At 47.7% G+C, this 26,586-nt stretch overlaps 1 protein-coding gene and 1 non-coding gene across 7 annotated transcripts in view; both read left to right on the top strand.

Annotated features, from left to right (window-relative positions):
* Positions 1 to 26,586, top strand: part of LOC116841812 (protein dachsous) — a 428,326-nt gene that overhangs the window by 341,370 nt on the left and 60,370 nt on the right. For all 6 annotated transcript variants that reach the window (XM_032810198.1, XM_032810199.1, XM_032810197.1 and 3 more), the window contains 2 exons: positions 13,589 to 13,769; positions 21,566 to 22,045. In XM_032810198.1, the coding sequence (XP_032666089.1) occupies positions 13,589 to 13,769; positions 21,566 to 22,045 (661 nt within the window). The remainder of the gene's footprint in view (positions 1 to 13,588; positions 13,770 to 21,565; positions 22,046 to 26,586) is intronic.
* Positions 7,593 to 7,808, top strand: LOC116841832. Its single transcript, XR_004377607.1, has one exon. It is a non-coding gene; the product is annotated as a small nucleolar RNA U3 (small nucleolar RNA).

The raw sequence follows: 26,586 nt of genomic DNA on the forward strand, positions 1-26,586 counted from the left end.
AATCGATTAGTAAAATTACTGCCAAATTTACAGCTGTCTTATCTGGATAACTTTAAGTACAAATCTAGGTATATCTTACATGAGAGATAAGCATCAAGCAAGGACTATTAATATGAGAGTCCAAGATTCGTTTCGCGCGTGTCTTTCGCGAATGACTACAATGAATGCAATCGCACTCGTGTCCAAATTTCTGCGAGTCCCTGCGACCAGTGACAACGAGACAAACGCGCGCTATTAGCCGGAGATGCCGAATTCGCGAAAAATAAACTCCGCGTCCCTCGACGCTGTTGACCCTCGCGACGAGCTTCCCCTCGCACGAACACGGGGGCTGGGACGAAAGGCGATAACAAATGGTCGGACATACGTCGCGGCGCGCGATAGCTTGACAAATATATATTAAACTATTTTAATGAGAAGTGGCCGCCATATCTCATCGCAATTACCGGCCAGCGACCCTCCAGGGGCCCCGTTCGACTCGCCTCTCGGCTTGCTGGTCCACTGCGAAAACACGCACCCCGAGAGAGCAAAGGTTAAGAGGAGGTCCGTACAGGTTCCTCCAGAAATGGGCAAGCCTCGCGGCGTATCGATTTGAATATATTCCGAAGGAAAGATGTTACGCGAAAAAATCATTGAAAATCAATTCTGACTATTAATCATCGATCATCACCGGGAAACCGTCCGCCTAGAGATTTTTGTAGGCACGGAATCGCTGAAATCGCCATTTTTCCTCACATCAATGTGTAGCCGACATCGATCTAACGTCGTCGACGCCACGTTTGATTAGGACGATGATAAACGCGAAGCGAAAGAACGTGCCGTCCTCTCGGCACGATCAAATAGTCATCAACAGGATCCTCGCGTTCGCACGATTATCGGTCGATTGAGAACCGGTCGTTTCCACGCGCGCGCGCCTATCGGCCGAACGTAGTACGTCTGTCGACGAGTCCGTCGAGGTCTCGATATTGCCCGCTAGTCGCATAGAAAATCAACATCGACGTGGCCGTCGCACCTCGTCGTGTGGCGAACATGAGAAAAAATGGCAAAGCGGTCGAGTGGTAGGACGGTGGGATGCGAGGACGAGGGAGCGAGAGAAGTGAACGGCATAGTAGTGGAAGAAGAAGACGCAGAAGATGTGAAGCAGGGGGAAGAGAGACGCGTTGCCTCTCACTGCCGACTCTTCAGGCAACGGTGAGTGACGGTTCTATAGAGTTCGTCGGGTTGGTAGCATTGTGCGGGGTTCCTCCCTCCCTCAGCCCCTCTTCCGCGGTTACTTTTACCGCGCCACTCTTGCGAGCTCGTATGTAAAGCATCGTGGCCGGCTTCGGCACGACGTTTAGTACCGTACGTCGTGTACACCGGCTGTAACCTCGCTGTGAAACGGGCCTCGGTATTCACTGCACACTCTCGGGCATGATCGTTTCCTTGCGGTGTGTGCTTTGACCCCGTTTCGCTCCGGAAAGTGAATACCATGCGGGGACCGCGAATACTGGGGGAGGGAGGAGAAGGGGAGGGGCAGGGCTCGGATAAGTCATTTCGCGAAGACACGTCGCGGAAGACACGGGAGATTGCAGTTGCATCATCGTTACGAGATGATTTGAATTAAGAATCACGCTAAACGATTGCAACGCACGTGTCCTCTATCAATCATGCGTGCCTTGCGAGCTTCGAAGTCATGCAAAACTGGTTCTGTCCACCAGCGAAACTTTAACGGCCGACCTACGCGTCCACGGCAAGTCCATCTTCAATTGGTGCGCCGCGTACGAGCGTTTATTTGGAATTACGGTATACAGAGTTGAGCGCTCGCTCTCTCAAGCCGCTCCTGCTCGTCGTTTTTCCAGACGCTCGTTTCCCTCCCGGCCCTCAGTCGCTCCCGCTGCTCTTGGAGTCTCGCGATTTTTCACCGTCTACTTACGGCCTACGTGTTCAAGCGCGCGCGCGCACGTACGTACAAGTGTGTATGCAACTCGTCCGAAGGGTACGAGAAGAGCGCGCGCGTGAGCGAGAAAGAGGGCAGGATCCGTGTGCGGAGAGGGCGAGGCGGCAAACACGCGCATATTTATTTATGCAAACGGACTACGGAGCCGGCTAATTGTGCGGCCGCACACCCGCGGTGACTCACGTGACGGCTACCCGACCATCGTACCTGCATGTCAATTCGCGTGACAAAGGGTCGCGGTACTCCCGCGATCCACCCACGAAACTTCCGGTTCGGAGCGCCCTGGCTCCGACCGCGCAGATAGCGCGCGGCTCTCTCTCTCTCTCTCTCTCTCCCCCCTGCTCTCTCGCGTGTACATCGCGCCCGGCGCATCACGTCGGTTGCGCAATTAGGGCCCCTTATGTGCAAATGGCGAGAATTTTAAGCACGCGCTCACATACGTCGTCGCCGGGAATGGATATGCGGCGCAGTCGTGATAGCATTTTCTGGAACGCGTACCTCTTCTTCAGCGAATCACCGAACATTGTTGACGATTGACGATAAAAGAGAAAAATCTCAGAATATGAGCCTAAGTAAATTGAATTTTTGCTCTCATTTAATATTTCTGATCGAGAAATGTTAAACTTATTAGGATTCAGGCTATATTTTGAATAGATTTAATACTTATAATGAAGTCTCTATATTTATTTGAATACAGTATGTGTGCTTCTATGTGTACCTTCCACGTCGCAAATCGACCCTGCATCCCTAATTACCTGATTAATAGAATAACGACAAAGCTGAAGATAATCCTTTCGCGAGTCGAGCTAGAATAAATTTGCGGAGTCTTTTCTCATATGATGCAATGCATTCACGAAACTCATCGCCGACAAGGGAGCGGTAGAAAGGAAGAAATTCCGGTGACAGGAAGGAAAGAAGGAAGGAGTAGAAGGTGCGTAGTTTGAATGGCCGCGACAGACAGAGCCGGACAACGCGTGTCAGTCCGTCAGCAAGCCGGCGAGCCGCGAATACCAAGGATGGCCTCCCGGCTTATTCGACGAACAGCTCTATCTGTCGAGCTCGCGTGTACAAAAAGCGGTGGGCCGCGTCGCACGCACGACGAACGGAAAGCACAAGCGACGATGGCGACGACGATGACGGGAAGCTAGTAATCGGAAACGGGAGAAAAACCCCTGGATATCACTGTCGGGTGTCACGGGGTGGCGCGAAGAACGGGAAACACGGGTCGAAGAAGACTAGGACGGTCGGAAAAAATGGCCGCGCGAGATGCATGCACACATGCACGGTGACCGGATTTCGCGAGGGGACGTCGCGTCGCCGCCGCCACCGCCGCCACCGCAGTGAATAATTGAAGGGGGCGAGACGAATCCGGCCGATGCAAGTAGGCGAGAGGCGTGTCGCACGTGAGATTAATTTACCCGGTGATTTTCTGCGCGCGCGATGATTTTCTAATTCTCTACGGTGGTAGTCGGGCGTGAAGGTCGGCCACGAAGGTCGACGCGTGGCAAGCGGACGGACGCTGCTGGCGGAGCGAAAGTAATCGGGCGCGATAAACTCTCTCCTGCCGCCGTCGCCACCGCCGCCACCGCCGCCACCGCCGCCACCGCTATCGGCTCGTCGGCGACGCGCGCCGACGCGAGCTTCGGCGTTAAGTTCACCTGGCGCGGCTTGCTCCAGTTCGCGCAGAGTTTTACGGATCGCCGTGGGCGATTGTATGGGTGTAGCTCTCGGGGCTAGCGGGGATACACTGCCGCCCGCGGGAGTGATTTAGTGACCCAACGATGTGAAGGATAATCGTATGAAATATCGCCGCATCGCAAGCGAGGCCCGCGATCGCGGCATAGTACACACGGTAAATGCCTCGCGCGCGGCATCGTTGACCTCGGGGAATGCGGGGTCCCTCGGTAAGCTTAATGCACGGGAATTTCATACAATATTAAGGAATATTTTTTTCTTACGGACGGAAATACTGAGAGCCGATGCCATTAACTCCGTGAATCGCTTGCATTAATCAAGGCACTGCGCGGAGCAGCGCGGTGCGATACCGTACGCAGAACACAAGCTTTCTGCCAAGTACAGCGCCGGAAAATACTGACGCGCGCAGAATGCCGAAAGATCGTTTGACTAATGTTGCACCGGGGCTCCATTACGGTCGGATGGGCTCGCTTCTATCGCTCGTGGAAACGTAGCGTGGTTACTTCGTAGTGCCGGCTTGTGGCTCGCGTTCCCCCACCGATTAAGTGCAATTTTATCTCCGAAGTCTCTTTCGAACGATTCTCCCTCTATTGCCGCCGAAACAAATCGACATATCTGTGTACGCAACTGGAATTTTATTTATTTACAAGTAGAGAAGCTTGGAATCTGTCGACTATTCAAGCCTCATTTTCGACAGGTCGATTCACGTGGAATATTTATTCGCGAGCGACGTGCACACCGCGGAATGCGAGCGGACGATGGGGTTCTCACAATTGCGCGGTGGGTAATTTATCGTGCACCGTTAATGAATCGTTCGGCGGGTTTGCGAAGTTACGGAACCGGTGAGCGAACGGGAACGATTAGATATTGAGCGCGGTCCGGGAGGAAGAAAGAGAGAGAGATAGAGAGAAGACCGAAACGAATCGCGCTTAGGCACACAATACGATCGCGGACGTCGGCGAACCGGTCCGGCAATTACGCGGAAGATCGATTATCGTCCGTTAATAGACTCTTTGCGAGCACTGCGCGGTGCCTCGCGACGGGAACTTCATAACTTCCTATAATAATTGCCACGCGCACGCGAAACGCTCACGGCGGCGCAGCGAGGCCAGACTCGCATCCACGTATTTCGGGATCGGAAACGAGAACTTTCAAATGCGTCTCACCCGAAAGTCGTGACGGTAATTATACACGTTATCTTACGAGCACGAGGAGGCCGTTGATTTCCTCATTTTTGTTTCGTTCATTTCATAATCGACGTATAACGTACGAGGCAAGTAGACAGTTCGCAACAAAACGTCACCCTTTCGAGAGCCCACACGAAATGACCATTTTGTCTGCTTGCGCAAGCAGATAAGTGGATTCGGCCCTGTACGAACTCGCGTGCTCTCTCTCTCTCTCTCTCTCTCTCTCTCTCTCTCTCTCTCTCTCTCGTCTTTCGCCGGTCAAAGAACTGTATTACCCGCATACATTTCACCGGGGTATCCCCGCGACTTGCGTGCCAGCGATTAACGAGTCAGTTCTCTGATGAACATTGAGAAAAAGGCTCGTTTCGCGCTGGAAAAGTTTCGCTGTGTGGCTGGTAGTGCGCGAGTGAGTGGCTTCGCATTATCCCGAGGTCGTTTCTTCATCGGACGCGTCCCGGCGGGTCGCCATGTCGAACTGTCTTCTACTTGCATATTTCTTCGGACGTTACGAGACGAAAAGAATCATAAGATCGGCCAAGCAAGAGCACATTTCGCTCTGACCAACAAATATGCTCGCGTCATCCCCCTTTTTTCTTCGGAACTTTCGGTGCTGATTTTCGTCATTTTCTGCAGCTGCTCGCAAGAGCATCGCATTGTCACGTTTCCAGTTCCGTCGACAATTTTCTAGATCGTCCGACGGAGGCACGAGAGTCTGATTTTCGCAACGGCGCGTTGCGTCACTGTCGCGCCGCGCGAAAGCCCGCATACCAGATGCGTCGCGCCGAGTCATCTGCGATTTACAGCGATAACTTTTGCAGCCGGACAATTTGTACTTGTTGTGCTACGATGGCGACGGCTGCGGCGGCCGCTGCATCGTCCAGTACCAGTCGCGACGACCGGATGGGACAGTAGGAGCGGCGGTGCCTCGCGATGGCGCGAGAGGTCGAGGACGCGGAGGATGAGTCTGTACTCTCGAAATTTTCTGGGGTGGAATCTAACCCGAAAAGCGGGTAAAAAATGCTGGTACTTTTGCACTCACGCAGCGATATTGAAAATACCGCTATTCGAAATCACAAGAATGAACTTTTCGTTCAAGTTTATACACAGAAATCTACATACTGCGTTCAAGTAAATGTTACTTTTTCAAGTATTTCTGAAGTTTATAGATCCGCAAATCTATCACAAGTCGATTATAAGCACCAAATGTATTCTAAATACATTCTGAATCCTAGTAAGTTTAGCATTCCAATCAAGAATAGCAAACCAAATACATTAGCAAATATTGCATTCAATTAGGGTGAATATGTGACGATGAAATACATTAGACTCACTCTTCAATTTTGAATAAAAATTTATTCGATGATTCAGAGCGGAGAATTCACTTTATATGAGTGAAAAATCACTTGAATTCGAACATCTCAATGGCCACTTTTCGAGTGAAATTTTACATTAGATTCCAAAAGAATCGATATTCGTGGGAAAAGGACGAAATCCGTTCGCGCTTCCTAACACTTCTCAATAAGAGAGGAAAGACTGAAACGACTCTTATCCTTCGAAAATCCCTAGCGCAATGTATTCTTCGACAGATAAAAATTGAAACGAAGCATCGGCGTAAGCAACGTGATTACGATTACATCGGTAAGTTCCTAAGAGCCAACGCCGACACCTGCTACTCCGGCTGTAACAATTAAGTAAATAAATTCGCTACTTTGATCTGAACGCGGCTTAAGAGAACGTTAAAGAGGAAGGGGGAAGGGAGCAAGGAGCCGAAGGAGAAGGTTCGCGCGCCATTCTTAAAGGCAGAGGCGCGAGCATGCTGAGAGCCTTCCGAGGCACCGTATTTTATAACCGGTGTAGACAGCCACCGCACATACAGGCGGTCCTCTCCTTTCCTCTCCTCTCCTCTCCTCTCTTCTCTTCTCTCGGGCCTCTCTTCTGCTGGTGCGTACCACGTAGCGAGACCCGCGCCTGTTCTCTTCGCGGTCCTGGCGAACGAACCAACGAACGAATGAACGCGAAGCCCCAACTGACAACGAGCGCGATACTCCGACCACCACGACGACGGAGATGGTTTCCGATCGTCTTTCACCTCCTCTTTCTCTCTTCACGTATAACGAGGTGGAAAGAGGACAGTACGCGGGAAGGGTTTCGATGCGTAAGACACGCGAGGGGGGAAGAGACTTCCAGCGCGTTGCGCGCACTTTAATACGATTATCTGATCGTGGACGGACATTCAGATTATTTATATTACACGCCTGTACTTGCGGCCGCTGGAAGATTTAAGGCCACTTTAAACGATTGTAAAATGCGTACGCAAGGTGTATGCACAGGAGGCTATGACTCCCGCCCCCTCCCTTTGTTAAATATTGGAAGCGACGTCGCGTATTGTGAGCGATACGGTACACAGTGAGTTAACTCTTGATTTACGGACGGTGTCGTCAACGTTAGTTTCATTTTAATCTCAGGACAACTTTCCTTTAACCGATCCTTCTTCGTCTCTCCGTCAGTTAGAGCCAAGTAGAGAAAAAAGCCAAGTAGAGAAAAAAGGAATCCTTTTAATCTTTTCGAGAGTTGGCCGCCACTATGCTACCGCTGCTTAGAAAGCGGACCTTATTATGTATGGCACGCATACTTTATCAGCGCAAATAGATCTTTTTGTCAGGTAGTATTTTAAAATTGTTTCAATTGTCATTAGATGAACGCTACCAAATAGTTCTTTCGTAGTTAAATGTTGATACAGCAGCTATATAAAGGCGCATTTTCGAAGCAAAGCCAAGACCATGCTTCGCAGGATCACTTCTGTAGTTGCAGTTCTTCTATCTCTTCCCTAACACGGAAGTAGGTTCAGCCATGATGAGGAGCAAAAACTTCCTCTCTTGGGCGTGAGGACGACATGAATTCCCCGACTCGCTTCGAGAATTCTGTCATCGATGATCGTTCAATCTTTGTATTCTGTACAAAGAAAAGGGAGAGGAAGTATTCTGAGTAGCTCTTTTGTAAAACTCTGAAACAAAAATTGAAACTGTGCAACAAAAATTCTCACCAGAGTTCTCAATCTTTAAATGAAAAAGGATATGTTGTGAAAGATCAGGGGGAAGTTTGAACTTTGCAAGTAAATTTTTAGTTAAAATTGTTAAACTACAAACAGAGTAAAATGTCGATTACAATATTTTTTATATTAACAAATTATAAAATATTTATCCTTAAAGCCCTTGAGTGTACTCGCGTGGACTGTCCTTGTTTGATGACGATCAAAAGCGAGAAATCGTATGCTCACGATTCTTGCATTATACGTTGAAATAAAAAAAATATTCATACAAACATTTGTAATCAATTCAGCAAATTTGAAAAATTATCCGAATGCTGTCTTTTTACTGTAAAAATCAATAAATAACTAAAATTAGTGTGACATACAATTCAGGTTTTAACCAAATTCTTCTCACCATTTCTGTTATGTTAATTTTATGACTATTTTATTAATCGTGACAGCAATCATCAAACAAGGACAGCCGACAGCCCAGGGGCTTTAATTTTCCTTGCGTCTTTGTAGTAATATTGAGATTGGGTATAAAACTTGAAGAGGGTCAGGTATAACTTCACCTACTTCACACACTTGCGTCTTAGGTGATAAAAAAGATATGTAACTTTTTAAAGCGCGCTTGAACGTGAAGGAATTTATAACGATACAACGTTATTACGTAAAGAATTTAAGCGTGAAGTTCAAGCGGAGAGGTTTGGAAAAAACGTCATTTCGATCATTCGCTCGAGAAATCTAAGCGGTTTTCTCTCGAAGCGAACAAAGCGCATTGCTGTGTACGTCTGTATGTGTTTGTGTGTTCGATCTCGTAGCTACGGTGCCGGTCCGTCTTACCGAAGGGAATCCGCATCGGATTGTATTCCGCATACACACCGATTGAAATCGATATTCCTCGCAAGGTCGGGCCGCAACAAAACAAGCGGAACAATGCATCACGCGGTGTACTCTCGCTCTCTCGAGCGGTGGAATAGCAGGTAAAGCTGCTCGCGATTTAATACACCCTGCGATCTCGTGTACCGCGGCGCGCTTATATTGTTGCTCTCTTCCCCGAGTTCTCCTTTCTCCGGATAGCGGAGAGAGCATCCTCAGGAATCCTTTGCGGAATATACGTCGTCGGGAGAGGGGATAAAAACATGAAAAATCTCTTGAAAAGCAATTTTCCCTTAACTGATTCTTCTTCGTCTTTCCTTCAGTTAGAGCTATGTAAAAAAAGGAATCTTTTAACTTTTATCCTTTAAAAAAATAAACCTGAGTGGCTTTTTTATAAAACTCTTAAGAACAACAAAAATTTTGTCTTCTCACGAGAATTTTTGATCTTTAAATGAAAGGGGTAAGTTGTGGAAAATCGAAGGGGAGCTCGTACTTTGCAAATAGATTTCTGATTAGAATTGCGGAAGCAAACAGATAAAATGTTTGCAATCCTATATAAGATTCTGTAAAACAACGAGTCTTAATGATGTGGTCATATAGTCCGGTAGGAGGTGATGAAAGAAACGCAAAGAAAGGGCTCACAAAGTGGTAGCGCAAGTAGAGACAGACTAAAGTCAAGTGCCGTAGTCGGGCGCGTTATCGCGTATATCGTTTGGAAAGGAGGCTCTGGTGTGTGGGACCAAATCAGTTGGATATATCAGCACCGATACTGCATGGCAGTAATTCATTAGCATGATTGTCTGGGTGGAGCAGCGAAGCGGCGGAGTTCTTTCTACCTCGACATTACCGTCGCTTTGTCTTACGCTCTTGTACGGTTTTGTTGCTTTCTCTTTCTTTTTTTCTCTCATCGGAAAGAAGAAGCAGTCGATGTCGAGGTTCTACCTCCCGCACCTCGTTTTGAGAGGAGGTCCCATGCATGGCTCAACAAATTTCCCTCCTTCCGCACCAACTCGCCCCTTTACTTCTCGTTCGCTTCCCTCCCGAGTCGGCGACGTGCCCGGCGCGCCGCTTCAAGGTGGCAACAGTGTTGGCGGGAAAGTTATTCGACCGCTTGCCACTAAATCATTCCTCGCGGACTCCTGCTTTATTATCCTCCGTCCTGCCTCCACCCGTAGCAACGGCGTTGGCTTTTTGTCTCTTTCTCTTTCTCTCTACTCCTCTCTCGCTTTCTTCACCTCCTTTCGCGATGGCCGTGCGCCTCTTCCTTTCAGGGCCCTTCTGTTAGTATGTCGGATAGATGCGTTAACCGCCCTGGAAAAATCGCGATGGATATTATAACGCGCGGGGATGTTGTTGCAAATTAGGCTTCCATTATGGTAATTCTCACACGCGCTCGGGACAGCGGCTTTAAATCGACTGCGAAGCGCTCTTTGAAGATATTAATAACACCAGTTTATTAACGCACGACGCGTATCATGGGAGACGAGTGGTAACATTTTATAATTGTCGCGTGTTTCTACGGCGTACTGCCACGATTGGCCGATAAATATACCGGTAAAATATACACACGTGTGTACCGGCTAATACAACATAATACGTCCACGTTATAATCTCGTTGTTTCTCATTATAACCGCTCGTTTCGCGGCGTATCTTATCAGATCGGCCGTGGTAATGACAAACGCGGACGAGTTATCGACTTTCAGGAGCCCTATTCTAGTCCGCCTATGCGATCCGTTAGCGCGCGATCCGCCTACGTGGAAAGGAATATTTTCTCCGCGCGAACCGCCCCGACCTCCTTAATTGTAGCTCAAGATTGCAATCTTGTTCTTTCGACGCGCCCTCCCTACGATTCTCACGACTCGTACATTGTTTCCGAGTAGAGAATATTATTGCCTGGCAGATAGCAAATTTAATTTCTTCCCGCGCGTTCTTACCTCCTCATTCAAAACCGTCATCAGGCATGCAATTAATCGCGAAAAGCTTTACGAAGAAAAAAAATGTTGCGGCACGGTATAGGGGGGAGGAAGAAGAAAGGGGAGAAAAAAAATGCGGATGGAGAACTTTATTGTGCGGTGTATTCTGCTCGCTCGCGTAACCGCTTAATCCACCACGAAATGCAGCCACGTTCCTCTACGGGGAGATAAACGCGTGAGAGTGACTCGCACGTTAATCATTGTTCTCGTTGTAGTTTCGCGAACGATCGGACCGTCGGTCTTATCGCGACAAATCAGGCGGCCGCGTCGTAACGAAGTAATCGATCATCGGCGCGCACGATTGCGATCAGGTCCCGCGATTCCACGTTCCCGTTCAACACATGGGCGGAACAGTTCCCTCCTGAGCGCTCTCGGATCACGGCTAGATGGCCGGCGCGATACCTCGAACGCGAGAAGAAACTTTAAACTGTCATTAAGGCAACTCTGCCTGGGTTAAGGGGTTCATTACCGGTCGGGACTCGCGTCTCAGTTTCTTCTGCGTCGAGTTCCCGACGACTGGCGCGCGAGACGACTACCACTATGCCCTGCAAATTACGTCTCGTGCCGGTAAACTTACGAGTGCCTTCCCTGTCTCGTTTTCTCTCCCCGTCGCCTTAATCCGCGTTCGACGGATTGCGCCGGCAATTACCGGATCGGTCGATCGATCGTAATCTGTCGATCGGATAGCGCATTATCGATATTCGTAGTGCGCGAGAAAATTAAAAATCGCTCGAGCTCGCGCGTTGTGTTCCGACGTACGATAAATCACTGAGCGCGAAACATTATCGCGTCGTCCCGAAGATAAAAAGGGCGACCTGTTCGTCAGCGTTAACGTGTCCATCATCATTTTTACGCTGAACGTTCTCGACTTCCAGGACAGACCAGCGTGAAAAAAATTTCTTGGGATCCAGTCCGACTCTCGAAAATAATTATGGGTTATGTGGTTAGAAGTGTAGTGTTTCAAACATGCAGTTCTAAAGTGGAAAACTCAAAGTTTCCCAAATATTTCTTCTAGTCTTTATATTAAAGTTGAACAAAATATAAAAGTAAGATTCCGTGCATGGAGAGAAAATATAGTTTTTCTTTTATAAAAATTTTCAATTTTCAATTTTCAATTTTCAATTGAAAAATTTTCAATTTTCAACTGTTTCTAGTAACGCAGAAATAGATCGTCAGTAAGATCACTCTAAGGAATAGTAAATGTCGCTACAAATATAGCAACTTTTTAATAACACATTTCAGTTCCTGAAATGTAAGTAGTACGTATGAAATGAAAGACTGTACAATACAGAATGGCGATCTATTTCGCGATTACAAAATTCTAATAATTACTACGGACTTTTGTCGTGTGTGTTTGATACTATAAAAAATATATATAGAAGTTATTAATGTTAAGAGAAAAAGCACAAATTCCTATAGTATATCTGTTTCGATTCTAGATAGAGAAACTATGTTTAAGATAAGAATGTGTTTCCCAATTGATATCATAGAATGAGATAAATAATTTTGGGACAAATTTGAACATTCTAATCGGAAACTGAGAAGAAAATATTTGATAACTCATTTATAGAATATAAAATTTATTTCCATGAAACAAAGTTTATTTGTATAAAATAAGCTTTATTTTTGTAAATAAATCTCATATGGCACAAATAAATGTTCAAGTAATTTTTTCTCAGTGTGCACGTGGGAAAATGTTGAGAAATTTCTACCTTGATTTCTACGTTCAGAATTCTTAAATACACTCGAGGCGTACGCTGTCGCAGGGCAAAAATTGTGTCTAACTTTGCAATTGAGAACTCAAGCTTTTGCTCCTCGAGACGATCCTCGGAGCTGGAGACAACTGGGACCGAATGCAGAGTTGGCCGGTGAAAATAGTCCTCGGACAAGGCGTCTTGGCGTGGAAAAAATGGGGAGGCATTTTCGCTAACGACCATACGAAATCTCGTAACTTGTATTACATCGGAGGTATGGGGATGGGGTATGAATCGTCGCATAAATCACACTCGCTGGGAGCACCGAGGCGTCCATCACCGCCCCCACGTCCGTCCGTCCGTCGCGGTAACGTCTTCGGGTCCTCCTCCGGGAGGGCAAGGAAAGGCTCGCTCGCAAATTAGTCACTGGGCCCAGATTACGAATGGACCACCTCCCCGGCGATCCGCGGGTATCCCGTTTCAGGAACGCCGGGCGAAATTAAACAAAGTGCTTCGCCCGGGTAGATTCCGCCTTCGGGGAGGCGCGACGACATCGCGCCCTTCGTCATCCGCGTGTCGTTTTATTGCCGCGCAAAAAGAAGCGGGGGACAGACAAATGGAATCGATAAATTTCAACGGCCGGTTAATCCATCGCGGCACCGCGGGACAAGCTTCCAGGGAGACGCCACCGGACTTGACTTGGTTTTTCGTCGCGTTGAACCTCGACTGCGTTATTATTTATTTTATCAGCGGATCTTTTCGTCACTCGTCGCGTTGCACATTAGCGCGTTAGATTATTGTTTCACTCGAGAGCGCTCCTCTGATCTCGTTCACTTGACCCGGTGTCCTTGTCAACGCTCCTCTCCTGACGATTCCGCGATACGACCTCGATCCACTTACCGCCGCGCGGCCGCTATTATCATAATTATGAAAATCATTTGCATCTCTGGGGTGCGCGCCCAACGATTCAATCGTCAAGACGAAGGACACGGGTAAGGAACCGCATTCCACGAAGCGGTGAGCCACGGTGCCCGATGTTTTTTTTTAAGATCGCGCCACTTAATGAAACGAAGATACACTGCGAAATTGGTTTCGCGGGACCCGTGCGAGAGAGAGAACGTGTCTCGATCGAGCGTCCCTACATCGAGCCACTCTGTTTTATTGCGCCGCTGACCTTGATTTATCTTTGTTGCAGGTGCAAGCCACCGATCCCGATTGCGGCGTAAACGCGATGGTCAATTATACCTTGGGCAGCGATGGGCTGGAGAGTGAGCAGCTCCTGGTGCACAGTGAAACAGGCGATATTTGTGTCCGGTCACCGTTGGACAGGGAAGTAGCGCCCTACCTGGAGCTACCCGTCATCGCCACCGACAGAGGTATGTGTCACTTATTTTTACCGCGTGCCTATATTAACATATCAGTTAACGCGTTTCATTTGGGAGAAACTCCTTTCACTCTTAATTTAATATTCTTCGTTAAAAATGAAACTTACTAGAATTCAGAATATATTTTAAATAAATTTGATTCTTACGACGAACTTACGATAGATTTGCAGATATATAAACTTATGAAATGCAACATTTGTTTAAATGTAGTATGTATTTTTCTGTTTATAACGAACATATTAAATTTCTAATCATCTCATTTTATCCCCAAATGTAACGCTGCGATGTATGACTGCGAATGTCCTGGCCTTCGATGCTTGCTCCTAAACGCTCGACGACGCCTGTTGCAATCCGAGATAGCCGCGTGCGACGATTGGGTCGGATCGCGAAATCTCTCGTAGGATCGCGATCTTTCGTCTCGATGTAGAAACAATGCCCGGTATTGCTGTTGGCGTCCGTGTGAGGCCCGGTCTGCGCGCACACGACGTCGATAAAGGGGACGAGACAAGTAGAAACGAGCAGAAACGGCGGGCGCGGAGACACGCGCGCAGAAACGCGGCTCGGAAACGGGAAGAAGAACGAGGTAGAAGTGGCGCGACGTCGTTGAGAAAGAGAAAGAGAGAGAGAGAGAGAGAGAGAGAGAGAGAGAGAGAGAGAGGCAAAAAGGGAAAGAGAGAGAGGAAGAAGAGGTGGCCCGTTGGCTATCGGCTCGTCGAGATCTAGTAGCTCTGTAATAGGGTGTATGATTTATGTCGCTGGTGGGTTCGCGGCCATTTTCAACGCGGCGGTCGGCAGCGGCGGCGCGGTCGCCTTATGGGAAAGGACAATGACTGAAGCTCCATTGATCCATCGTGGGGCGGTCTGGGCTACCGTGCAGCCGGCGGTCATTGCGTTCACCGATCGTCGTGTCTCCCGAGGTGTTCCACGGAGCGCGGCGCTCCAAGGAAGAAGGTGAGAAGGAGGCAGGCTGGTATCCGAGAAAGAAAGTTCACCCGCCGGCGCGGTAGACGGTGGTGAAAAAGCAGGGGCGCCGCCGAGGAGAGGTGGATCGGGGGCAGCACGGGAGAGCGCGTAGCTATTGTTGGCATATCACGCTGTTTTGCAAACAGGCGCGAACGTGTCCCGTAATTGTCGCTCGTTATCGATACGATTGTCCCGCAGTGCACCGGCAGCAACGGCGCGACACTGCGAGTTACAATAGAAAACCGGCCGGATATGACGGCCGCGACGTGATTTATACCGCTTGCTGACGAGCGCGACGAGCGCGCTCCGTAGCGCGCGAGCAATGTACTGCCGGTCCCTTGCGCAAATAAGTGCTTTTAAGTGTATGCATTATAATAACAGAGTTGCATAAATCTCCACCTGGCACGAGACAGAGCCTTGAACGTGTGCGGAGGTTCGCCCGAAAGTATTCCAGCGGCTGTTAAGGCTCGTCTACGATATGCGGAGTGAGTTGGCGTAAGGGAGGTGGATTGAGAAATAAAAATAATTGATTTCGCTTACGCACCTGTGCTCTAGCCTCTTTATACCGGAAATATTTCTTTTGCTTAAGAAAAATACTTCTGATGTAAGGGAGTTAAAGGATAAATATATATGTAAACGAAATCGATTATTTTTATTTTTATCAAAACGCCAAGCTTACTCCACGTATTGTAGACAAGCCTTATACTTGTAAGCTGAATTCGTACGTTTCGCGAAGCACGCAGTTTTTGTGTGTGTATGCGTGTGTGGCGAAACAAATGTTTTTAAATATGGCTGAATAATTTTTGCCGTTTTCTGGGGATATATCAAGCTCTTTTTCAGGATAACTCCAGTTAGATTTGTAGCAAAGTTGCACGCGTCTCTGTCGTGGTATGCGGTTGCAAGGTGCGAGATCAAATGGAGAGAATATATCTTCCGATAACTATCGTTTGAGCGTTACCAACGATAACCCCGCGGCGGCCGGCGATCTGTCGCGCTAATGATCATGAATTATTTGTGCGTGCGCGAATAGCTCAACGCGGGACTGTATCCGCGGGAACAAACGGGTGGCGAAAGAGCGCGGCGGCGGTGGCGGCGGCGGCGGTTCGAGCAGAAGGGGCACCGGTATGCACAGCGTGCCATGTTGAAATGGAAGTGAAATTTATATTTGATAAGAAATCGAAAAGAGAGACGCACGGAACAACACCATCGCCGACCGGCGTCGCAGGATCCTGCGCCGGCGATAGAAAAGTCTCGTCCTCCCTAACGAAGCGCGCGCGCCACTGGCATCACGCGGTATATTACATCTCAATCAAAGTCCAGCGCGGCGCGGAAATGATTACAAATACCTTCCGGCGATTTGCACGTCCTCGCGTCGAAAACTTCCTCGTAGCGGCGCGCACACTCGGCGACTCATTAATCCTCCTCCTTGCCTGTCATTTTTACACCGGCGATTAATTCTTCTTATTGCCTACCCGTAATTCGCACGGAGAAAATCATTTCGGCCGCGACGGCAGTAAAGCGAATCGCGAGCCACCGTGAACCACGCGGGCCAGGTGTGCATGATTTATACCACCGGCTGACGTCCGCGCGTACGACGGCAGAGAGCCGCCTCCATCCTCTCGTGGCGCGACGCGCCGCTAGGGCCTCGCGAAAGGCTACGTATTCGTCGTTTCGATATTTATCGGCGAGAGATAACTCGCCGCTCGTTCTATCTCGCGCTAATAGCATTGGATAACGCGGTCCGCGCGACCACGACGATAATTATTACTTACGAGCTACGGATCGAGAGAGACTGAGAAGATACCTGGACACGCATCTCACGAGCGGGACCAACTTCCTTGAGCGAATCATTTCGCTCGGCCGAGCAGACGCGGGACGCCGGCCCCTTGAGGGTTGTCCTATTAGGGTGACCAACTAACTGTTTAATCTATCTTTGTTTTTCTTTCAAGATAAACAAAGACAGACATGTTATTTAAGTGTTAGTTAACTTATCACTCGATTGACTCTTGGTCAGTTAATTTCGGAATATCGACCTGAAAAATCGGGACACAAGGAAAAAAATCAGCATTTTATCATCGTATAGTATATCGGATTACAAAATATCTTGTAAAATATATTAACGTATATATATATATATTTTTTTTTTATTATATTATACACGTATAGATATATTTTGACATATTAATTTTTAAAAAAAGTAAATAAGTTAGATCCCTTTAAGTAGATTTCTTTAGGTAGTAAAATGTTTATTTATTGTTAGGTCAACATTAAATAATTAACAGACGCAGCTTTCTATTACATTTTTTAATATAAATCATTATTTTAAAATTAAATAAAATTCTTAAAATAAAATTAAAGAACAATCATCAACAGTACATAAAAGCGATGAAAAATAATATACATTTTTTCTCATCACACAGATAACACGTCATGATAAAATTTTATATTATTTATTTTACGTTATGTAATAAACCGGGGCAAATATCGTGGCGTCTAAAGTTCTTTCGAAACGCTTCTATAGAGAGCCGAAAATCGGGATGTCCAAAATTCTCTGGACGGTTGGTCACCTTAATTGCTGTGCACGAGCAGAAGGACGATGAGAAGGTAGCGGGAAATAACGCTTGGATAACTCGGTAGATAATAAATTTAAAGCGATACTTTGTTGATTGTTCTCGCCAGCTGTGAACACCGAGGAAAGGAACTCGTGTCGGCATGCGTGGAAATCTACCGAGCCCGCATCGGAAACGTGAGAAAATACGAGAGAGAAAGAGAGAGCGAACGCGATTATACCAGCGATTAACTTAATCGTCGCAAAATATAGAAAAAGGAAATACATGAATTACATTGTAAGCATGCGAATACGTAATCATAGCCCGCGAAGAGCATTCAACGCATTGGCGATACGATGTGATTGACGATATACGGCGTGTATAGCGCAAACTGAATTTTCTGTCAACGAGAGAGCGGCCTTTGAAACAAGTGAAATGGAGAGGGTGGAAGGAAGGTCGAGGAATTTTCAACGTTGCCGGTTTCGATTACACACGAGCGTGCGATATCTTAATGTAATTTCTACGCTAATCCTTACCGATGGTAAGGATCTCTCTCCTCTCCGCTGAAGGTATATACACACACATATATATATATATATATCCTATCCCGCCAACGGGATAGATTTTATCGCGGATCTTCGATTTATCGTCATGTTGACGGAAAGAAATCGACGGAGATGCTATCTTTTTTCACGAAATTATACATCGCGCGTTCGCGCCGCAGACGTGCCGCGCAGGTACGGAAATGTAAAGAAAGGCGCGTCCGCGCGCGGGGATGCACCGACTACCCCGCGGTGCGCGCTTCGGAACTACGCCGGAGGTGACTTTATTGGCACCGGCATCGTAAATCACCGGGGCTTAACTCCCACCGACTGTCATTGTCCGCGCCGTTTTCGCGCTTATTTATTTCCCTTTCTCGACTCCGCGTGATACCGCACATAATCTCGGATATGTCACCGGCCGACCTCTCAGTTCGCACATTGTAGCGGAACTCCGGAATTAGCGTGCGCATTTGCACGCGGCATATTAATGGAACCGCTCGTTTTGCCCGCGAGTGAAAAGAGAGAATCATACGGCGGATTCATGCCGAGACAAGTGCTCGTGCCGCTTGACTCCGCGCGAATGATTCACGGCAATATGGTTTTTTCGACCTTGCACCGATTACAAAAGCCGAGATTAAGGCGATCTCGACGGAACTCGCGAGACTCATGTTGCGCGGAAATATTCGGTGAAATTATTCCCCCGCGAATTTCAGTGCGCGCGTACGAGATCCCATAGCGTACCCTGTGGAATTCAGCTGTTACGCGCTCAAAACAATGTTCTGTTGGTCCAGGTCAAATGTCACGATTGAAATTTATCGCTGTTTCTCGTATCTGCTAAAGAATTGTCTGTGATACGTAGAATTTATAGCAGCAGCACTCCAGTAATATTAGTAAGCAAATTTTGAGTGGGTGCGAGATATTAATTTATACATTCGTTTGTCTTTCGTCGCTAGTCTTTTTGTCTACTACAGTTCATTTTTATAAGAAGTATGATTAGCTTTTGGATGGGCGTCAGAAAGAGGGAGACTTTCTTGTTAAATTTCACGAATAATTTAGACAGCAATTCTACCTCTGTCGTCTACATTCATTAAGTATAAACATCGCAGCGTTTGCTAGTTATTTACCCACTTTAGTTAATTTATCGTATTTAGACGACTTTCACTATGTGACTACAAGATCATTTTTTTGAGTACAATTTTACTACGAAGTTGAGAACCGCCGCACCTACCGGCCGCATAAATCTCTCTCTCTCTCTCGGAACCCTCGTATCCCCCGCCGCACGAATCTCGAAAAGGACTCATCCCGGCGATCGACCGCGTGAAATTAAAAGGGCCGGACTGCCAGGCACAAAATATCAGGCCGCACATTAAAATGCCGTTGAACTATCCCCAGGAAGTCGGCGTAATCCGTGTACGCGTACCAGGGGCGCGTTCTCCGTCTTCCGTACTGGACGCGGGGAGCGCCTAATCGATTTTTCAGCCAGCGTAGAAGAAAAAGAGAAAAGAAACAAGAAGAAGGAGACAGAGAGAGAAAGAGAGAAAGAGAGAGGGAGGGAGGGAAAGAAAGAAAGGAAAAGCGTTATAAGCGCGATATGATCTATGGAAAGCCGTGTGGTCGTGTCGACAATTAGAAATTGATCTTCATTAGGAACACGACAAGCTTTTTCAATAAGTTTCAAGAAGCGACCGAATGTCCTGCGTGGTCTTCGAGATCGGTGCCTCGATATCTCGATGTTCCACGGACGTCGCCACGGTGTCCGGCCAAGCAAAGGTTCCGTCCATCCGCGCAACGAAGAGAAGAAGGGACCACAGCGGTGGCACAGGGGATCGGGGGACCATCCCCCTTGACGCATGACTCCAATGACACTCGCACCTATAAATCTCCTCGTGCTCGGAGCTCTGCGCGGCCGAGTCCATACATTACTATGAGTTACGGTTGTAAACCGTTTAAACATCGGATTACCCGTTTTACATACTGTCTCTGATATTAACACTTGCGTCGCGCCTCGTCTAAATCTGTGCCGGTAAGCAGAAGCTCGCGGTCTGTCCTGTCACTTCTGATCTTTCGCTGTGCTCGCCGGCATTATTCTCCCTCTCTCTCTCTCTCTCTTTCTCTCTCTTAGAATTGCGCACGCACTCGAGAAGATAGTGGTCTCGGTAATCTCTGATTAATTTCGAACGCGGGACGTACAACATAGTTTGGTGCGATTCGCTATGTGCCTTTGACAAAGTGAGGCTCTCTTGGTTTTACCTCTGCGCGATTAAACTACTGCTCGTAGAACAAACACATTTAACGCCGCGTGCAGAATACGAAGACAGATCGAAGCTGCGAGAAAGAGAGAGAGAGAGAGAAAGAGAGGAGCGATAATCGCTCGGTCGCGTGGTCTTTTCTGCGGAACGCAGTAATCATCATCGATCGTACTTACCGGTCCTGCGCGCACGCACTTGGCCAGTCGGCCGATCGATCCTGTCAGCGGCGCGATTACTCGCGAGAGGTCTTGTTGCCCAAAAGAGCACGGCCGTTAAGACACTGCGAGAATGCGGCCGTTTGGGGACCTGGAAAGCTTCTCGCGTTTGAAATATTACTACGAGCAGCACATTACCCCGCGCACGCGGGTAAGAAGAGTCCACGTCGACGCACACGTGCTCGCGTGAGCTCGAATAAAACTCCTCCAAGGAGAGGACGAGAAAAAGAGAGAGAGAGAGGGAGACGGGATACCGAGCGAGCGTGAAAGAAAAAAGAAAACGGAAAGAAAAAGGGCACGAGAGGGGAGGAAACGAGACAGGACGAAAAACCGAGGAAAGAGAGAGCGAGAGGGACCAGCGGCTGATTGGGTCCGAGAAAAGGCCACGGTACGGGACACCCGTGATTTATGTCGACCGGCTTCGGGCGCGTCCCCGTAGATTCGTTCTCTACGTCGGCTAATACCCCGACATTATTTGGCTCGATAAGAGGATTTCGACCGGGAGTGAAATAAACATAATCGCTCCGCCGCGCACTTCTCGCCTCCGTGTGAGACGCGCGCGTCCAGCGAATCGCCGGTGTGTAATCGGGCTCATGAGCGAGCCCGAATTCTCAGCACTGCCCGAGTCTCTCGAGCTTCTGACGACTGTCCACCGAATAAAATATCGAGTCGTTGACAAACGTGAAGAAAATCATTCAACTGCGTACTTGTTACACCCCATTTGAAACTACCAATTTGATTTTGCGCTTCTCATAATTACTACTTTCTCCGATATGAAACTACGAAAGCAGTAAAAATGGAGGTTTGCAATTTCTTATAAAAATTACTCAAACTTATAACAGAGCGTTTTATACTTTTAGCTCTGAGTAAGAGAGCAAGTAAACATTTTTTCCTTATATCACGTACATTGAGAAAAAAAATATCTAAAAAGGTAAAAAATATTTATTTACATATAAGTCCTTTTATTTAAATAAATAATGGTTGTGCCTTCATGAAGAATTACGGTTTTAAGAAAATGTATATTCCCTTATTTTTTTTATTTCTTCTTCGTGTACAAATATGCATACTATAAATTGCTATAATAAATGTGTCATTAGCACAAATATTAGAATAAGTATTTTTTATTTGTTAGATATTTTCTCTTTCAGAGTGTATTTTTTTCTAAAACTTATCGTCTTGACTGTTCTGATGGAAATTGGTCGTCGGTAGTTCTAGTCTGGATTACACTTATCGTGCGATTCTATAATGGAATACCTGTTTTATTTGCAGGTGGATTAAGCACAATAGCGATCGTACGCATCCAGGTGACGGATGTGAACGACAACCGGCCGATTTTCGAGCCGCGAAAGTACAACGTGACTCTAAGGAGCGACGCGATGTCCGGGCCGATACTCAAGCTGGTAGCAACCGACCTCGATGCCGGTGACTTCGGTCAGGTCACTTATCACATCAGCAGCGGCAACGAAGCCGCAGCCTTTCGCATCGATCGCAGTACCGGCGAGTTGCACGTGGCGAGGCCGAATCTGCTATCTCTTCCGATGTTGCACCAGCTCAACGTGACAGCGACAGATTCGGCCGGCCTGAAGAGCATCGTCGATGCCGAGGTCAAGGTCACCATTGCCTCCGCCAGCCAGAGGATCGCCACCTGCGAGAATCCGCGCTATACCATCACCGTTAAGGAGAATATCCCGCAGAACACCGTCGTCGGCGGCGTGAAGGATACCACGACGGCGTCATCCTCCTCGACAGGTACGTCAATTCGCTTTTATGCGCGCCTTTTCATTGGTCGTTGCGTCTCGCAACGCGTCATCCCTCGTCGGACGCGTGCCAAGGAATCACTATGACTCGATGAATAACCGACACTTTTCTAACCGGCCGCGGTAATTTTATATTTAGAAATTCACCAATGGTCGGACTGACGCTATTTTTTCTTTTTGGCAAGTCACTTTCGCGTGTTGAATCAGCGATATACATTGCGCACTTCTTTATTGCTCCGCAGGGTATCGATCATGGGCTCCATTCTGGACGCATAACGAACCTTAAGTATGCTCTTTTGATTTCAAGTTTCATTTTACTTATACAAGCGTCACGTGTAACGTTGTCTCAGCTTGGCAATCAGAAAGGCGTATTTAGCGTTCGATGCATTCAAAATACGACCTCTAGAGTTTTATTCTAGACGTATAGTGAATGCTAAATATATGCTTTTCTAGTCTCAAATTCCGTTTTGTTACGTGAAAGCATCACGCGTATAACTTATTTTTAGTTTGGAAATTACAAAAATAATAAAATATTTAATGCTCGATATATGAAGCCCCATACATCTTTATATCTCTAACTTAAAATCGTTAAAAGTGAAAAGTTTCACTGACGAATATAGTTTTCGCTTTTCACGAATTTACACGAGAAAAGAAGATGCGTGATCGATACTCAGAGGTCAAGCTTAAACCTATAATTTTTTTCCGCACGATAACACGACGACCAGTCATCGATGATGCCGACGCGAGGGAACTCGCGCATCCGAGTTAATCGGATGAGTTTTAGCACGAGGATACGATATTCTCAGAGCGGCAGACTAGCGAATGTATTCGAAAACGTATTCCACGCGCGGCGCTACCGCGTTAGCATAGTCGCGTCACGAGTAAAACGCCGAGGACTTCGCAACAAACGCCCACGTATACACGTGAACGTACGCTCAGGCACGATGCGCGGGCCCTAAAAGCTGAAGCGCATTACGAATGAAGATATCCACTGCGCCTTTTCCTCTTTATACGAGACCGGCGAGGCGCATTCTGATCGTTACGCGACGGGACATCGTCCCGCGCTCGTTTCGCGAGTACACGCAAAGTCCCACGTATTCACACGCTATTTAGAGATACACATAACGTTCTACGCGGCGTCGAATAATGTAGGGACGATATAATATGTCGTACAGAAAATCACAAGATATCAACCAAAAGAGCTGTCTCTCTCTCTCTTTCTCTCTTTCTCTCTCTCTCTCTCTCTCTCTCTCTCTCTCTCTCTCTCTCTGCCATGCACTCAACGGAAGGTAGGTTAGCGGGCAAAGCCGCATCAGCCTGACCAAACAGGTGGTCATCGAAAGCGAGGAAGGGGGGAGAAATAGGATTCGCGCAACGGGAGGAGAAGGAGGGCGAGGGGGCTGAGGTCGCAGCACGAGGAGGCGGAGGCGAGGGAGATTGAGCTCTGGTAAGGTCGCGGACGGGTGGGTGGATTGCTCCATGCCGATATACCGGGACACGGGGTAGAGCAGAGGGCGCGGGGCAAATGAAAGGGCGAGGGGGAGGGAGGAGAGGCACGTATCCGTGTTTCCACACTGGTGGTACATCCGATGCAAGATACGGCGCGTCACGACCCGCGCTCACCGCGCCGTATACCCGATGCACCGTGTAAACTGTCCCGCGCGGTATCGAGCGGCACGGCGCGGTACGTTATATAGGCCCGAGGAGGATACCGGATAGTTTACACGGTGGTGCCTTACCGGTGGTCGTATTGTTCGCCCGGCATGGCCCGCATATGCAGCCTGTTGCATATCAATGCGCGAGGCTCGAGTGTGTACCTCCTTCTCTTCGCCGAGCGACGACGTGGATCTTTCCCTTTCTCTGTCTCTTTCTCTCTCTCTCTCTTGCTTTCTCTTTCTCCCTCTGCTCTTCCCTATCTGCCTTCTTTTCTTTCTCTGTCTCTTCTCCTATTCTTCTTCATCCTCCTCTACCTCTGCGCTTCTTGCTGATCCTTCTCATCCTCGTCTCGACTTGTTGCTCCGTCTCGCTCGTTCTTTTGCTCGGCGCACACCGGCTACGAGTTGAAACGAGGGAAAGGGAGGACCCGTGAACGTAAGCTACGCTATCTGGGGTTAAAAAGTATCCTGACCCCGTGCGACGCACGGCCCCGATTCATGGCAGATTCCCGCAGTCGTCGTCGTCGTCGTTGTTGTCGTTGTGGTACGTCTCCCTCATAGGAACGTTCGGTCGCGATCTACCGTACCAGGAAACGCGTTCCTCGGATTTCTCGCGCTCGTTCCGCAGCAGCGATATGCGTAGATAAATCGTAATTATGATGCAACAGACATGCCAGACGAGTCTCGAAACATCCACACTGCGCGGTATGATCCCGAAATTCATACTTGTCTCGTTTCCACAAATTCAACTTCAGATTCTTCACGCTGCATTCTTACGTCGTCGTTGATTGATGTCGGTTGAGAATCATTTGCCTCTCTATACGCGACAGAAAACGCGCGGAGCATCCTAAGACGCGCGGAAATAAGACGTAATAAAACGCGAGGTGCCCTTCACATGACACGGAACAACGAGTACCGTCTCGTGCGCTGCGCATTCAAAGTTGTCCTTCCGGCATCGGCGCAATCGGCCAGTCGGTTTCAGAACCCGACTTCCAATCGGCCACGCGTCCGGCCGAGAACCAGTTCGCGCAGAAGAACGCAGCCTGACACTCAGGCCCGCAATATTTGACACACGGCAGCCAATCAGATTATCAGATTAAAGTTGAACGGGCCGGCGATCGTTGGCACAGGTGCGTTTCGTCCTGGCTGTGTGAGAAAGAGAGAAAGAGATGGAGCGAAAGAGAGAAAGAGGGGAGGGAGAAAGAGAGAGATAGAAGAATTTCGCGAGCGCGCATTGACGTGCACCAGCGGTCCGTGCTACCATTTTGCGACACCTGTTCCAATAAGCCTGAGCGAATCCCGATGAAGCACGACGAACGAACTCTCTGTCTTACGTTTCGATTAGATCAATTATATTGATCGATCAGCTCTTGCCGAAGAAACAATTGTACGACGATGAAATATTAACGCTACAAAGTGTGATTTTAGTACCGCAAGTTGTACACAAATCCAACGAGAAATTTATCTCATTGTTCTAGTTAGCTTGATTCTAATCAGTCATCTAGTTTGTGTCGGATTCTAATAAGGCTCCTAATTGTTAAAAATTCCTTAATATCGATATAAGATCCTGACTATTACGTTACGTAATGCGCATGACTTATTAAAATACCATTTTACATACTTGACTAAAAATTTATTCCATGGTCTTGATCAGGTTGATTCCAATCGGTTATTTGTCATAGGATGAGGACTCTGATGAGTCAAGTAATACAGCGTAGTAATCAGGATCTTTTTAATAATAAGGATCATTAATAATTGGGATTTTATTAATAAAGGACCCGATATAAAGCAGATGATTGATTGGAATCAATCCTGTGACTAAAACCATGGAATAAATTTCTAGTCAGAACATTCGTTCGTCCAATGTTTTATATCAAGAGTGCCCAATGGGAGGAAGTCCGATCGAATTACGCAGATGACGCGTGTTCGCAGTCACGGTCGTGCCGCGACTCACGGAAGGACTCGTTGCCCGCGGACGTTCCATTATATAAATTAACTTCAAAGTGACCGGCGGGTTTCATTCTTGCGCGACGCGACACTCGTGTGCCGCGGGATGCCCAATCAGATTATCAGATCGAGCCGAACGTTGACATAAGCGAGCATCGGGGAGACAGTGCCGGCTACCATTTTACGACCACCTGTTCCCGTTAAAGCAGACCTTGCGCGAGCGCCCCTCGAATCGCGAAAAACGCGATCGTTAAGAAGCTACGGTCGACGAAAGAGCGATCGTTTCGACGATGCTTCGGAGCTGTTAAAACCGACGTAGACGAACTCCTTATTGGGAAGCAGTCGTTTGGTTTGCGGACAGCCGGCTGCCCGAACCTTCCATAAAACCTGGCGACAAAGTGAGGAACGCGTTTCATTTTACGGCCAAGTTTATGGCACTTGAGGGAGAATCATCGCGCCGTGATCGCGTCGACTAGAGAAGACCGGTCTTATCTTATCCGCGGAACGAGCGGCCGCTCCCAGCCTTACCGAGGTGATCCTTCGTTGAGGGAAGAAGGCGAGAAAGAAAGTATCACAGGAAACATGTGACGTCACAGATTCGAAGGGTGTGAAATCGAGAACGCGACGAGAGTTCAGTTAGCGTGGGAAATTTGGGGGAAAAGATGACGGAAATCACCGATCATCAGAATCGACTCAGATAGACAGATGTACGTAAATTCGGCAGCAAATTTATACAATCTGTAAAGGTTGCGTTTCTTATAAGTAGTTCATATCTTTTCATCACCAAATAATAAAGTAGAAATACAAAAGAAACATGAAAAGAAGTTTTGTTCCAAACATTATATTATATAATAGGAAAGTCTGAGGATAACTCTCTCTTTCTCTCTCTCTCTCTCTCTCTCTCTCTCTCTCTCTCTCTCTCTCTCTCTCT

Source organism: Odontomachus brunneus, unplaced genomic scaffold (genome assembly GCF_010583005.1).
Source record: "Odontomachus brunneus isolate Ranch 3 - 2012 unplaced genomic scaffold, Obru_v1 Obru_scaffold_018, whole genome shotgun sequence".
Taxonomy (NCBI): Eukaryota; Metazoa; Arthropoda; class Insecta; order Hymenoptera; family Formicidae; genus Odontomachus; species Odontomachus brunneus.